We start from the raw sequence: 16002 nt of genomic DNA, 5'->3' as shown, positions 1-16002 counted from the left end.
AACTTTCGATAACAGATTCTAAACAGAAAGCATATCGATCATCAAATCAAGTTGTGAGCATGTTCATTATCGAAAATGAGAATGCATATCTGATAAGGTACAGACATGAAAGGCATTCATCAATCAGACTTTTTTCCACATTGAAAATCGAAAGATTCAACAACGTATAGATGAAGAGTTGAACGCAGAGGATGAATGCTGGGGCTGATCATAAACATGCAAGCTTTTCTATCCAAATCTTGACAGCTTATCGCGTAAAGTTCTAGAAGTTCTCCTTGTGGAAATTGAACCGAGTATATGAACTCATGGTGAATTCTTGGCAGAGCCCCTTGAGTGTCTTTGTTAGCATTGGACTTCCACAGTAGAACACTCCTGAAACACATGCAAGATTTCGATTTAAAGCTTGGAAGATGACTGTTTTGTAGGAAAATTTCTATGTTAGAATTCATGGCTTTACCTATCCTACTATAAGGATGTACACTGGATAAATTAGTGAAGACTTTTCTCCAGTTGGGACGTGCAAAATGAGTCCGTATCTGTTCCAACAGCAACCTCAGAATCAGCAGACTAGTTCAAGAAAACATGCATATCCTCCTGTTGTGAGTTGTTATAGCTGTGAATGTGCTTACCCTGCTATCTGAGACGACGTCCTTTCCATTCTTGGCATGTTGCAGCGACTGCACCATCGCTATCAGCGCTGATCGAGCATCACCTTCCTCATACATGCTTGTCAGGTAGTTGTGCATTTCTATGATATGCTGCAAGTAGCAACAACTTTTGTTAGATAGAAAAAGATAAGTGTATTAGCTTGATGAGTTTGATGTAGTATTAGGCTTACATTATGGTCATATTCTGCAATGTCGTCCATGACGCCTTTGAACCAGTCAAACGACCCTTGCTCCCTCGTCACCCAATAAAAGTATGCTCTCTCTGGACCATGCTTGTCTGAAGGCACCTCATCTAGTAGTGCCTGATTCAGGAAGTTATGAAATCTGTTTAGTAACATTGTCACTTGATTTTGTGTACAAATTGGTGGATTTCTTTGCATTTACCGAGCGTGATTCATTGTTCACTATGTCCTTGATAATGCTGATGAATGGAGTAGCTCCAATACCTAAACCAACAAGTAGAAGAATGTCGAATTTCCTATAATCCTGCGCTGGTGCACCATAAGGACCTCTAACGACAATTATTGGGAATCTGTGGAAAAAGATGAGTGAGATATGTGCTATGTTAAGCTATTGAAAATATTAATTGAATTTCTCACTCTTGTGGAGTTTCTGTGTATGCCTTAGTTTCCATTCTCACCAAATCTCCCCTGCTTTGTTTCTCGGATTGAGGCTCACACGCCTGTGTAGAATGAATAATTACAGTTAAAAGAAACCTCACAGTCGTATGTGCAATATAGCAACTAGAAAGCTACCTTTTCAAAGCGATTCTTGATCTCCGTTGTCCAGTCTCCCAATGTCCGTACATGGACGCTCAGATAGTCGTCGTCTGGTGCAGAAGTGATGGAGAAGGGGTGCCTGTAAGAAAGGTTTATAGAGTGAAATATAGACAAGAAGTAGTAACGACAATACTACTATTGTAAGATTTGATTATATTTTACCATTCAAAGTTAGATATATCAGGACACTTGACAAATAGGTACATCCCACTCTTGTATCTGAATCCAGGAGGCTTGCTCATGTATAGGGCTAATACATTTCGTGTATATATGACAGCCTGCACTTTGAAAACAAGAGAAAACGAGGTGGGCTTGCTGCTGCACGCGTGTAAAAGAAAACACATGTGTTACCTTATTGATGTCAACTTTGTAGTTTCTGTCATGGAGTGTAAGGATTCTCTCAGTGGTGTAGATGAGCATTGGCACTGACACATATATCCATGTCTGTAAAACCAATCCACATTTCAATGGAGATTCTAGAGCGGCAATAAAAAGAAACATGCGTCCGAACATGACATACCGTCTTCTTATACCATTCCGGGGTGAGGAAAAGGAACCAGCCATGGACAAGCAAGAGGATATAAACCACAGCCAGCAGATGATGAGCATACCAGAAGGCATTGAACCCTGCCAAACCATGGAATGGCCCCGGAAACTTAACCACATTCCGCCTAAACGAGTGAGTTGCCAATATGAAGGCATAAAGCATCAAAAGTATCATTATAATGCCGGTAATCCCTTCAATACTTAACAACAAATCCATATAAGTCGGCTGCTTGTAATTGAAGAGTGGTCCAAGAATAGTATCAAACTGATCTTTAGGGCAGCTGGATATCCTGACAAAATTGCAGCTCATGTGCATTATTATATGAACCATGGTGCCCAACATAACCTCCACCGAGACCAGCTTGTGGAAGTTGATGTTTTCATCGAAAGGGATTACTTGGCCTAGGAATGTCTCTCGTAGCCTTGTGAGAGTTCTTCTGCACACGGGCACTAGGATGAGGGCCATGTTGAACTTGACTGTCTCAGCTGCAGCCTTGGCGAAGCAGAGGCAGAATCCAAGCACTTGGAAAGCAGGTACCCGCTGGTACGCATTCAGCTTCCAAGTGAAGAGGGAGATATTTGTGCCCTGCCATAGTATGATGATCCATATCTTTTTCCAGTTGTCGAAGAATCTCTCCTTGGTCTTGGACAGGAACCGGCTGATTGGAGTACTGTATTCTTTGGGGATCATGGTTTTTGCCAGTGTGTCTGCTTTCTTGTCTGATCTTTGGGTTTCTTCTGATCCAACCATCCCTCTAAGAAGTGCTTCGAGTTGCCACATCTGTTTGAATTAGTACAAGAAGCATAAGAGATAGGGTGCTAGTTTAATTTTCAGTAAATGAAAATGATGAGATAAAAAATGGTAGTACCTCTACATATCCATGATTATCAGGATCTAGCTCCTCCATGATCAATGCAGCATATGTCCCGGCTTCTTGCTTGAATTTTGACAGTTTGTTCGCGGATGCACTCATAACTAGAACCTTAACTTGACAGAAAATGAGCATATGCATAAAAATAGAAAATTTGAAGTAATGAACTTGATGCTCACCTCTCTGACCTCATCCTCTGATAGCTTCCCATCTCCATTCTTGTCACACCTGTGAAGTTAAAAAAAAATACTTGTATCATAAGCCGAAATAAATAGTCGAGCTACACCTCAAGCATCCTATTTCAAAACTACAAATGCTCTTACATGTCGAAGAATATATGAAGCCTTGCATCCAAGTCTTGATTTGTCATGTCTTCCCAAAATTTCCTTAGTTGTAGCAAGTCTATCCCACTCTCAGTGGCGATGTTTCGACGCCTTGCCAGCGCCTCGAACAGCTCCCCTGCGAATTCCTTGCTGTCTCCCATCCCTTCCACAAGAAATAAGGTCAAATCCAAAGCCAAAAACTCACCCCCAAAACAGGTCTATCTTCAAGAATTGAACGAAGATACCAATGCAGGCCCCAAACTTGTCCTTAAACAGCCTGTCATCAACGGAATTCACGCAGAAACGCTTTTCAATGGCCTTCCACCCGTCCTCCTCCTTCCCCGTCTTGGCCCTGTCAAGAAACCGGAGGCTCATCAGGCCCCTCTTTGCACCCGATTCTATCCTTCCCATCTTAGGGCCGGAGCTCGTAACCACATTCCTCTTCCTCATACTAATGGATCTCTCATTGAAAGATGTAGACGAAGAAGTTGTTTTTTTGCCATCTTCCATGGCAACATCATCCATGCCATCAATATGTATATTCTCAAGAATCCATTTTTCAGAATCATCTTCCTGCCCTCCTGACTTTTCAGATGTCATGTTGATCAGTGAGATCAATAATTCTGGGATGCAATATGATGAATGTGAGTATGAAATGTTTCAAAATTTTGGTTGGATTCTGGGAGAGAGGGAGAATAAAAAGGAAGAATAGATATTTGAGGAATAGACATAGATAAAATGAAATGAAAAGTTAGTTATATTAGTTATTGTACATAGTCTTCAAAGTCAATATCATGATTTCAGCCTAAAAGTTGACTTTGTTTTTGTACATATAATGAAGTGTTACAATAAGAGCTACAGAGTCATTTTTTAATAAACATAATTAATTCTGGGATGCACGTAGTTACTGAGAATTACGCATCACTGGGGAACGTGCATAAGGCATTAAATAAAAAAAATTAGCAATGATTTCACACGTAAAAGAATGGGTTAGTACTAGATATTGACTAGTATTTCATAATTAGGATGTAATATAAAATAAAATAAATTGAAGAATAATAAAATGAGAACAGAAGTTGAGTCTACAAAAATGAAGGGAGAAAGAAAGTAAGAGTAGACAAGCCATTTTAATATGATACAAACCTCAAGATAAAACGAGTATCATCATTATAAACTGATTCATAGGGCAATTTTACAAAAAGAATTTATATATACACACTCATATATGTATATATAGTAGAATTATACTATATGTGTAGTTCATGAAGGGGTTGAACATATATTTGGGCCTCATGGATAAGCCGCCGGGCCTTGACTATATATGCATATACTTGTCAAGCAACAACTCCCTTAATTGAGGGCAGTGAGGGGAAGTCGGGAGTCCCTCATGGCTATGGCAGCTTCTAAAATATGCTTCGCATCGCCATTTGCTTGCTTTGATGATTTTGCGTCCCAAAACACATTTAGCAGTTCCTCAAATGATGGAGTTCTCAGTTCCTCGATGGAGGCAACACTTGACGGGTTGATTGGTCTTTTCTTTGGTGTCGAACACGAGGGTTGATCAACCTGAGCATAAATGGACCAGAGTTGGTGAATTTGAGAGTATTGGACTATGATATGTCTCATAGAAAGGCATACAGGTCTCTTACCGTGTACTCTTCTAGGAGGCATTTCCCAGCATTTTCTGTAATTTCGACAATCTTGTGATAATGTCCACTGTTCAAATCCCTTAAGTCTCCACAACAAGGAACAATCATGGAATCAAGATTGCCACATGCCTCGTGGTCAAGTTGTAACGAACCTGCAATTGGTTTTTAGTTCATTAAACATGTTTCAACAATATAAATTTCCTGTTACTCGGACCAATTACAAAAAACAGGAAAGCTTACGGTCAATGGAGGAGAGAAGATTCTTGCTTCCAGTATCTGTGTCTTCCAATGCAGAACTCACAGCAGAAGAGAAACGTCCCCGTAAGATGTCAATAGTATCAATCCCTCCTCTACAGAGAACAGATATTCACATAATATCGCAAAATGGAAGAACAAAAGAAGAAGACTTGAAGTGGAACCCTGGATTTGTTACTAACCTAACTATTTCATCTATTGAAGCAACATTGGTCTTCTCAAGATGAAGCAGGGACTCCTGAGCACTTTTCCATTGTTGTGCACCCAATTTGGCTTGTTCCATGCTGCATTTTATGTACGTTTAACAAGTTTAGCATCGGCCAAGTCCAGCAGTGCAGAAAAAAAAGTGTATAAAGCACGCTAACCATTTACGAAGGACCTCTTCCATATCTCCTTTCCCGATTTGGACTGAAGCAGTATCCTCAAGATAATGAGATTCTGCACTTTGTGTGTAACTTGTCCATTCAGCTTTGATAGAGCCGGTAGTTTCTTGCATAGTTGACATCTCTTGCTGTAATTTACTGGTTCTGCTGGCAGCGCTCTCTCGAAGTTCAACAATCGCACATTTGACCTAATGCAATAAAAATTAAATCAAGAAAAATTGATAAAGGTTGACTTATACGAGAGTCGAGAGTATATATGTGTTTAATGAATATAAAGGATGATTCTATATGAAGAGGTTGGGTTATCTTGATTATTCTAGATGACTATCAAAATATATAATCTTAGATGTGACAATTTAATGTTTCAGTGCAAGCAAAGATAGGTAAAACCATTTTTTTCTTCTGCTTACTCTACAAAACTAATCAGTAGTAGGAGTATATCACAATTTCAATCAAAATAATTATATAGGAAGGAGGAGAAGATTAATTTTGGAGGTGCAAACCAGTTTCTTTTTCCGAGCATTTGAACCAGCAAGCAGCTCGGCCACTTTTGCTAGTAGTTGTTTTTCTTCATGGGCAGCACACTCCTACAGTGAAATCAGTCATCTGGTCAGAAAAAGCTTATCTAAGTGTGTTTTGTGAATAGCTTTGATACCTCAAACTTCTTTTCAAGTTCAGATAATTTCTGGTCATTATTTGTCTGTGCCTCTTCGAATATTTGTCCCAGCATTGAAGCATGCCCGTCTAATGTCCTAAAGAAGTTTACAGTAATCTGAGAAATTGATCTTGTTGTTTCGACAGCTCTGCTATGAGCCTGTATATCATGTCAAACACAGCCAGTTATTATTCTGGTGAAAATAAACAAGAGATAGTAAGTTAATTGAAAAAATAACCATTTACTAAAAATCAACCTCTCGCTGTTGTTCAGCATAAGCAGTTAGCTTTTTCTCCTGACTCTGCAGACTATCTTGAAGATCATGAAGTAAAGCATCAGCCTCGGAAGTTATTCCCTTGAAAAGCTGCATCACATGACATAAGAATCAGAAAATGCTAAAGAAAAAATCCCTAGTAATTCAAAATGCAACACGAACCTCTTCAAAGGCCGAGGAGTGTTTAGAGACTTCAGAGTTCAGTTGCCCAAAAGTTGATTCGGAGTTAGAATTAAGTTCTCCAGCTAAATCATCTAAAGCCTTGATCCCAGATCCATACATGGTTTTAAGTTTCTCTAGATGACCTCGAAGTTCTTCAGTAGCCTGCAAAGTGCACAACGAAGTTTACTAAAAGGCACTTAGAAGTGAAAGGTACCACATGAATCTAAATATATTAATATAGATAAATTATACCTCAGTTTTTGTAGATACAAATGAATGCATGTCTTCTTCCATCTCTTTTAGCTGTTGTTCTTGCTGTGTGGTCGATGATGCCACAGCTTTGTGCAAGACACCTAGCTCCTCAGTCAATTGGGATTGGAACCTCTGTATAAGAGTTCTGTTGCCATCTTCAATTTTGTCCTTGCGTTCTGAAATATTAGTATGTCAAGATTAGGATAGTATCTTTATCTTATAAAATATATTACCGTTATCAAAGTAAGGACAGACCAATCTTGGTGAACAGATTAGTGATATCTGATGCAGCATCCTCCAGTTCTGACCGAAGCTCTAGTGCCCGCTCTATGAGTGCTTTCTCTGGTGGAAAACATTCAGATTACAATGTGTCAATTGGTTAGAGGCAATGTGACGAAAAGGTAGTGGCTGGATAGTAACATAATTGGAGTTTTGACAATGGAATATCTAAGACAGTCCGGAAGAGGAAATTTAGTTTTCATTTTATAAGGACACAAAATACAGAAACAAAAGTAAGTAAAGAAGATGATGCCACCTACCAGATTTCAGAAGATTGGAAATCAAAAACTCCTTTTCTTTTATTGTTGCATTTGCCTGCATATGCCTTTCTTCAAGATCAAGCAACACATGCTCAGTTTCCTTAAGCCTTTTCTGTATCATGACCCAAAAGCCTAATTATTGCATGACAGTAATATGAGTAAAAAATGTTTTAAGTTTGAACGGGCACTAATTGAATATTACCTCAGTCTTTTCAAGCTTATCACTCAGTTCAGCAGTCGACTGCTGCTGAGAGTTGTACAAATCCTGGAGTTCTGCTAGTTGCTGCTCATAAATTTCATGTCAATAATGAATCATATTTCATCATGGGAACAACCAACGATCCAGTGAGATTATATTGTTAATTATACCTTGTCCCTGGAATCTAGATCAAGTTCCATACGCTCTATCCTTTCTGACATGGCCTAAAAAGTAGAAGAATGCGATATATATGAATCAGTTAGAAAATTCTTCACTTCTTCTACCTTAGTAAATATACTTATTACATCAAAAGCACTTGATAGAGAAAAAAAGGAACCTTTTTCTCTGCCTCCTCTTGGAGATAACGATCTCTTGGTATGTATATTCCATTCTTCTCTCTTGCAGCATACACTTCTGAGAAACATATGGTTTTCATGAAAAATAGTAAGATAAAGAGTATAGGCAAAAGACTAAGAACACAAATTTGACATTTTATAACTCGTGTACTAAAGGAATTTCACTGAGGGAAAGGAAGGGAAAAAGAGTCAGTTGAGGAGGGTGTGGATAAAGACCTTGCTTGAGTCGATCAATTTCAAAATATAAATCCTTGATCACAGCAGATTTCATCATCTTCTGGTTGATCTGTAATGATATTAACCAATAAATAAGTCATATTAGTTGGCATGAAGAGTAGCAAAGCTGCCAAAAAAAGAAACTATTCCAGGAGTACTAACCTCAGGTTTGTTCTTTATGTTTTTGGCTCGGTGTGCATAGTCTAGTGTGCTGAGTGTCTCTTCCAAACAAAGTATGGAAGGGGATACCGTGGCAATTATACATGTTTTCGTTTTTCCTCCCAGAGAATCTCTCAGCAACCTTGTTAACTTGCTATCCCTGAGATTTAAGGTTACATTATGTAATATTTCTGAAACACGCCTGACCAATTCACAGACCAGCACTGGTGAGATCTTTATACCTGTATGGCACATGACCAGAATGCTCAACCAAAGCATTTATAACTCGACCAAGTGTCAACAAGCTCTTGTTAATCTCACCAGCTTCCCTTGCTCTGCCCTATAAAAGTAAATAAAGCTTTTCAAAATTCATAGAGGATCTATCAGACTATGATTGCAGCAGAATGTGTTTCAAGAGCAACTATTCTATTAGCTATATGGTATCCACAAGTTCAACTATGCTTATTCTGTTGTTTCTTTCATTGAGTATTACATAAATGGAAGAGGTAGCTAGTCTTCGGATAATGACTCATTCCTCACCTCTCTAGCGCCAGAGCGTGAAATATTCTCTGAACCAGCAAGGTCAACGAGATTCAGCTTCCCACATTTGATCATTTCCTCTCCTTCTGGGGTACACTCCTTGATGTGAATAGTGATAGAAAAGATAGAGTGAGAGCGACTGCTCTGTTTGTTGAGAAGAGTCTCGGCCGTCTTCCTTTTAGCAGAACCTTTCTCTAAGATCTTATAAATCTCATTCGCAGTAGTCACAATCTCTTCTTCCAGTCCCCGAACAAAAACTCCACCTTTTCCATCCTCCATAAGTGCAATAGGTTTCTTCGATTTGTCCTCGGGAAATTTTGAAGTTTCTTCTGGTGCTAAAAGATCTGATATTTCCTCGTTATATAGTTCTAAGAATGTGACTTTCATGCTATACTCAGCATGCTGAGCCTCTAAAATGTCAAAAATTTGTCGAACAGCTCTTGGAATAACTCCTGCATCACTTGGATATTCACCATTCTAAACAGAAAGAAGAGTTAAAGTTACAAGAATGAAATTGCAAAAACATGACAAACAACATTGTCCATTAATAGCGGCAGACAAATACCTTTTTCCTTGATCCACCCTCCATAGTATACGTCTTCCCAGTTCCCGTTTGCCCATAGGCAAAGATGGTGCAGTTATACCCCTCTAGCACCTCAAACACAATAGGGCAGACTGCTTGTTCGTATAAATCCTTTTGCTGGGATGATGGACCAAAGACCTAAACACAAGCACATAAATCCAATTTTGACAATGCTACCTAAAGTGAGACAACGCAGAAGCAGAACTTCGATGGAATTTAAAGAGTAAGATTGGATAATGAATCAAAATAGCATTCTGAAGAAACACACCTTATCAAAAAGGAAAGTCCTATCTATCTGCTTATTAGCAATAGTCTGAACAGCACAGACTTCTCTTTTGTTATCATTGCAAGAAATCACCACAGGCGTATGTATTCTCGCCTCATCCTCACTCAACGGCCTATACAACACAAATAAAAAAAAACTATTCATCAATTGGAAGAAAAAATCAAAATGCTAAGAAAATCGAAAGGTGGAGAAAATTCACCAACCTGCATCGAACAATGACCTGCACATTGACACCTTTCTCCTTGTCTTGCTTCCCATTGAAACTCCCCTCCCCGGATCGCAGATCTCTCCCCGCCTTATCACTCGAGCGCGGCGTCTGCGATGGGGAAATCGGCACCATACCTCCTGCGCCACCGCCTCCTCTTCTCTGTGTAGATTCCATCGCAATTCAACACTCCAAATCTCTCTGCTTCCACTAATTAATGGATCGATCCTACTTTTCCTCCTGCACTGAGCTGCAAGTGAGACGATCTCAACTCAGTCTACCGAAGCCCACATTTTTTCAAATCTCAAAATTCAAACCATAAATCGCAAAATCCGCATATAACGCGGAAAATCTCCGACTTTTGATTGAGCAAAACGGTATAGAAATAGAAAAGGGGAAACAACGTAGAGCAAATGAAGGAATCTAGTAAAATGACAGAGCACCTTGAAGATCGGAATTAATAAAAAAAGAAAAAAAGAAATACAAAGTGTACAAGATGAGGGGAGTATAATACCTAGAGATGAGATAAGGTAAGAAGAGGGCGGCAATCTGGGAATGCAGAAGAAGAATGTGAGTACAAATGGCAACGCTATAGAGACAAGAGCTGAACAGAGGCCGTCTCAGAATTGTCGATTATCTTAAAATTAAAGCAGAGAGAGTAGAGATTATTAGAGAGTAGAAAGAGAATCTAGTGAGAGAAAGAGTATAAATTGAAGCTTCAAAAACCTATGGCCGTTATGAGTCACGAGATATTTGAAATTGAAAACGAATAATTTGACTTTTTCCTACTGGTCAGTAAAATATTCCAAATTCAAATATTCGATTATATTCAAATCGAAATTTAATTTCAAATAATTTAGTTTGGATTAGTTTTTAATAATTTTAAGATGGTCGGGTCAAATATTTTAAAATCTCAAATCATCCAAACTATATTTATACATATAAAACCTTTGTGTTGAACAACTCTAATGGGGTTTTAATTTTCATTTTTTTTATATATATTTATGTAATTGGATTTTTCGGATCGGATTAGGTTCATTGTTTCATGAACTTTTGAATTATTAAATTGGATTGGACAAAAATTCGAATACTTAATCCTATTTGTTTTTTAAAGTTTAAATTTAAGCATTGAAGGTATCAATTATCATCAACAATGCATGGTGAATTGGTCATTACATGTTGTATTTTTGATATGTTCAAAACGGAAAATAAATTGTTGAAGAAAAACACGCACTAACATGCTCGTAATGGATATAGTGTGTGCATGACACAGACAGTTCAAGCAACTACGCACCGTTTTAACTTTTTTAAAAAATATTTTATATAATTGGTTAAAATCCATTTTATTATTTAAAAGAAATCCATAGACCTTCACGTCACGACTATAGCTCGAATTTTCAATCATGTAATTGTATATATGTTTTTTAAGAGGGCAGTATATATTTTTCTAAACCTAATAACACTTTCACATATTACTGTCTCCAAAGGCACACCTTGAGGGTTCCACTAAAGAAAATTGGATTTCAAGCCAACATAAATTAGTCAAAGTATCAAAATTATTAAGTTAATTTGTCTTAATTATTTTCCGTGTTAGTACCTTTTCTATACTTTTTAGGCATTGAATGCTTACTCCATCAAGTATCTATTTTCTTTAAGTGAGATTTTGGAGCTAAAAGTTTTGTACTTAGATCAGTTAAAGTACATTAATTATGTTTTTTTTAAACTTAACAAGTGTTATAATTGATAATTAATTTACATAGATAATAAATTATTAAAATATTATTGACTGTTTCATCATGAGCATTGAGCTCTCCCTTATTTTAGGAGAATGAGAATTTATTACTCCATGTTTGATTTAGAATTAATTGAACTCTACTAAATTAATTGGATAATACTTAAAATAACTTAATTAACTGAAATCAGAAGCCTCACTATGCACGATTCTTTTATTGCTTATTAAAATGGATCAAACCTTTGCATTATTCACCATAGATGAGTTCTGCAGTTGAATCTAATTTACTTGACATATCTGATCATAGAAAGTAGAAACAGTACTAATGATATTATTATCTATACAAATATATATTCAATTAGGATTGAAATTTTAAAAATAAAATAAAAATGCCTGTTGCGTTACCTTTTCTTTACGATTTGTTTATCAGACCGACGAAATTCCCAGTATATAGGGACAAAATAATGAGTGCTCAGATAGTCCAACTCCAACAATGTCACATTTTTTTGGAAAATTTTGTCTTTTCACTTAAAATTTAGTGCACGAACATCATCTTAATTAGACAGGGTAGTTATATTTTCTCTAGGGTCTTGTTTCCTCTATAAAAAGAAATAAAAAAGAAATAAAATCGATTAGTCATCCCCCAAACATTGTTCACTAATTATCCATATCTGTCAAGTATGACATAGTATATCCACATAATAAAGCATTGTACTTGGAGTGATAATTAGTAACTGAAATTTAATTTGGTATGAAACCGAAAAATTGAAGCATGACAGTGGAGTCCTTGGTTTGGTGTGAACAGTGTGGTGAAATTGCACCAAATATTAGTAATATAGAACCTAACAAGGCATTGGTGGCAAAGAAAATGAGATGTAAGGTAAAACATCACAAGGAAATGAGATTGAGATTGATTGTATATGTGGTGTGGAATGTGCCCCCATGTGATATGACCCCTTACATCATCATATTGCCTCCTAAATAAGTACTCCTATATTTTATTTTATTTGAACTTCCAATTACCATATTAAGATTTATTCATAGTTTTAATTATATGAGGGGGAGTTTTCTTAATTCTTAAACAGGAAATGTATTGTCAAGCAGTTTAGATGCAAAACTGAAAAGTTGTAGGGAGGAAGGTTGCTGTCCTCCAACCCATATATTCATCTAAATTATTTATTTATTTATTTAACTGTCAACCTTTCACTAATATTAATATTATAATGTATAGTTTTTACTTGAATATTTGACATCCTTCCAAATTTATTTAACTGTCAACCTTTCACTAATATTAATATTATAATGTATAGTTTTTACTTGAATATTTGACATCCTTCCAATTTTACATGTAAGAGTATCCATAATTGTGGCATTCAAGGGCCACCAAAGTTGGCCCGACCATCAAAGTTGGCCCGACCATCAAATGTGGCTCTCCTGAGCTCTCCACAATAGTACTAAATAATAAGGACCATGAAATGTGGTCCGCTCCAAAATAAAAATTAATTTGTTTGTTTTTTTAATAATATTTTTTTAATTTAACTATACTAAATTTTATTAGACTATAATTTATTATATTTATAAAAAAAAGAAGCAAAAAAAAAATTTATTTTTCGTTGGCCGGCCCGCGGCTCTCGGGCCCGCTGCAGTGGTGGGCCGCGGTGCACACGGCTGAGCCGCGTGAGGGCCGCGGCCGCCGCTCCCTCTCGGCTCTCGGCTCCCAGCCGCCCATCGTGGCTCTCTGCAGTGGGGGCCGCGCACCCGAGCCAATGGCCGCTGCTCCCCCACTGTGGATTCATGTGAAAGTGTTGCTTGGAAACTAGTCTATGTATATATGCTCTGACAGCTTTAGTTGTGCAGTTGCAACTCATACATATGTTTATAATATTCTCTGCAACATTACATATGCTTTCTATCCATTCTGCTCATTTTTTCATAACGCCAACTAAAAAGTAAAAAAGTTAAAGAAGGGTTTATCTCTAAATACTGATATACTACTACTCCCTCCGTCCCATAGTAGATGTCACACTTGAGCATTGACACGAAATTTTAAGAAATGTTGTTTTGTGTGTTAAGTGAAAAGAGAAAATAATATATTTATATTAAAGTGAGTGAGAACTTTTTCCAAAAAAGAAAATGTGACAATTTTTATGAAACAAACTAAAAAGGAAAGTGTGACATCTAGAATGAGACGGAGGGAGTATGGCCTATTCTGACCCTGTAATGTCTGCACGTGCCCCCAAATCCTTGACATATCCTCAATATTTATCTACTCCATACATTTATATAAATAGTTAGTTGAGTTTTGATCTATGCAAAACTAGATTTAAATACAGAAATGCAGAACAATATCATGCGTAGGGTATTTTTAGGTCATTGTTAGTTTATTTTTAGGTCATTCTAACAAAGCATGACCTAAAATGATCTTAACATGACATTAAACCTAAATTTTATAATATGACCTAAAATTACTTAATTATGACCCTCCGTGTTTTTGGTTAATTATTGATCATTAGATCACTTAATCCTAAGGCCAAGATTTGAGCTGCATTTCTGGATTTAAATGCATACTTGTTTTGGTCACCTCCCCTAGTTATAATCTACTCCCTCCGTCCCATAATAGATGTCATACTTTCCTTTTTAGTTTGTCCTATAAAAGATGTCACATTTTCTTTTTCTAAAAAAAACTCTCTTTCACATTAATATAAATATATTATTTTCTCTCTCCACATACCACACAAAAAAACATCACCTAAAATCATGTGTCAATCCTCAAGTATGACATCTATTATGGGACGGATAGAGTACTATTTATATTCTCCTATGACATAGGTGAAATTTAAAAGATGTAAATAAAATTAATGTCCAATGTTTTTTTCTTTTGCAACATCAATTCCGGCTAGTAAGCCCAATATTTAAACAATACTTCATGAAGAAGAATACTGAATATACTACTCCATAGTCCACATATTAAAGGAGGTATTTCAATAAATACAAAAGCGGCAAAGAAAATGATGCGATAAAAAATAAACTAATGTATGACTATGAACTCAACTGCCCGTGACACAAAAAGGGGGTAAGGGGTCCAATGAATAACATGGCGTAAATTGTAGCAAATCATAGAACTAATGTATATATACATGTGTGTGTGTGTGTGTGTGTGAGAGAGAGAGAGAGAGAGAGAGAGAGAGGTATATATATACGTATTTGGGAAGGTAACGTTGGTTGAAAGGGGGAAATACGGTGGAGATGGTCCCAGAAATCAGGTGTGATCTGTGAGTAAAGAGTATTCATTACTGAACACTGCACGTTTAATGTCTCATTTCTTCTAATAAATATACGTTTCAATTGGATAATAATAAGATACTAATACATTTTATTTTTCTTTTTTTTTTCATTTGCGATTTGAGATTTTACGAATAATTTTGACTTTCATGATTGGGTGGTCCAAAACTAAATTACGTGGAGTAACCCATATATACCAAATACACCTTTGATTCAACCTAGCTATATTAATTAACACATTAAAGTATTAAAACATTGATACTATGTTTGGTAGTTTTGAATTGATCTTTCCTTTTACCAGGAAAATTTCGTTACGGAGGTTGCAAATTTTTCGAAGTTCAACTAAAAATGCAATTGCAATTTTTTGTATAATACTCTTGCTAGTGGTATATTTTTTTTATCTTTTGATTTTAGAAATGTTTTGCATCCACTCACAATGTTTTTTAAATATCGATGAGGTTTGATTATCAAAATAGATTCTTCAAACATAAACTTTCGTCGGCGAAATACAACATCATATACTACAACATTTAAATTCATTTAAAAATGATGTTTATATCTTGGACTCCACAAATATTTATCACATCAAGACAATTTTGATGTCGAGGCGTTAAACTCTTGCTAATTACTCCCTCCGTCCGCGAATAGGAGTCTCGTTTTTCCATTTTAATTCGTCTGCAAATAGGAGTTTCGGTTCACTTTTATCATAAATGGTAATAGAGCATCACCTTTCACTAACTCATTCCACTCACATTTCATTTAAAACTAATACTCCATATACAAGTAGGACCCCTATTCCATTAACTTTTTTTCACTGATTTTTCTTAACATTTCTTAAAATCCGTGTCGCCCATAAATGAGACTCCTAATGGCAGACGGAGGGAAGTAGTTGCTAGTGCTACAACTATGTACTGTGAAGACGACGACCTAGTGATAAAGTGAGTATTTTTTTTAAGGCTATAGGCCTCTAAGTCTCTAACCCATCAAGCACGAATTTTCAAGTGTAATCCGCCCATCACATATGGGCCTGGGGTGCATGCTATTGTACTAGCTGCTATATGTGGAATAAGTGATTGATTTGTCGATG

At 36.7% G+C, this 16002-nt stretch overlaps 1 protein-coding gene and 1 pseudogene across 1 annotated transcript; both read right to left on the bottom strand.

The window, feature by feature from the left end:
* Nucleotides 1-44: 44 nt before the first annotated feature.
* On the bottom strand, nucleotides 45-3788 carry LOC121741171 (annotated as a pseudogene).
* Nucleotides 3789-4335: 547 nt separating this feature from the next.
* Nucleotides 4336-10611, bottom strand: LOC121742105 (kinesin-like protein KIN-5D). Its single transcript, XM_042135144.1, has 23 exons — nucleotides 10416-10611; nucleotides 9900-10151; nucleotides 9679-9808; nucleotides 9393-9548; nucleotides 8828-9304; nucleotides 8530-8627; nucleotides 8291-8447; nucleotides 8129-8198; nucleotides 7894-7970; nucleotides 7727-7780; nucleotides 7560-7640; nucleotides 7358-7469; nucleotides 7074-7160; nucleotides 6819-6994; nucleotides 6567-6728; nucleotides 6387-6494; nucleotides 6131-6289; nucleotides 5979-6062; nucleotides 5458-5663; nucleotides 5275-5376; nucleotides 5078-5187; nucleotides 4838-4989; nucleotides 4336-4754 (listed from the first exon to the last, which is right to left on the bottom strand). The coding sequence occupies exons 2-23, from the start codon at nucleotides 10076-10078 to the stop codon at nucleotides 4539-4541; spliced, it is 3153 nt and encodes a 1050-aa protein (XP_041991078.1). The 5' UTR covers nucleotides 10079-10151; nucleotides 10416-10611; the 3' UTR covers nucleotides 4336-4538.
* Between the last annotated feature and the right edge of the window lie 5391 nt (nucleotides 10612-16002).

The sequence above is a fragment of the Salvia splendens genome, chromosome 7 (assembly GCF_004379255.2).
Source record: "Salvia splendens isolate huo1 chromosome 7, SspV2, whole genome shotgun sequence".
Classification (NCBI taxonomy): Eukaryota; Viridiplantae; Streptophyta; class Magnoliopsida; order Lamiales; family Lamiaceae; genus Salvia; species Salvia splendens.
Note: the sequence above shows the minus strand (reverse complement) of the source record. Positions and strands in the feature narration are given on the sequence as shown.

Coding starts and splice junctions, on each gene's coding strand:
- LOC121742105 (XM_042135144.1), bottom strand. CDS start 10,078: ATGGAATCTACACAGAGAAGAGGAGGCGGTGGCGCAGGAGGTATGGTG. Junction 8,448..8,529: donor TCTGGTCATGTGCCATACAG/GTATAAAGATCT, acceptor CTTAAATCTCAG/GGATAGCAAGTTAACAAGGT. Junction 4,755..4,837: donor GCCTCCTAGAAGAGTACACG/GTAAGAGACCTG, acceptor ATTTATGCTCAG/GTTGATCAACCCTCGTGTTC.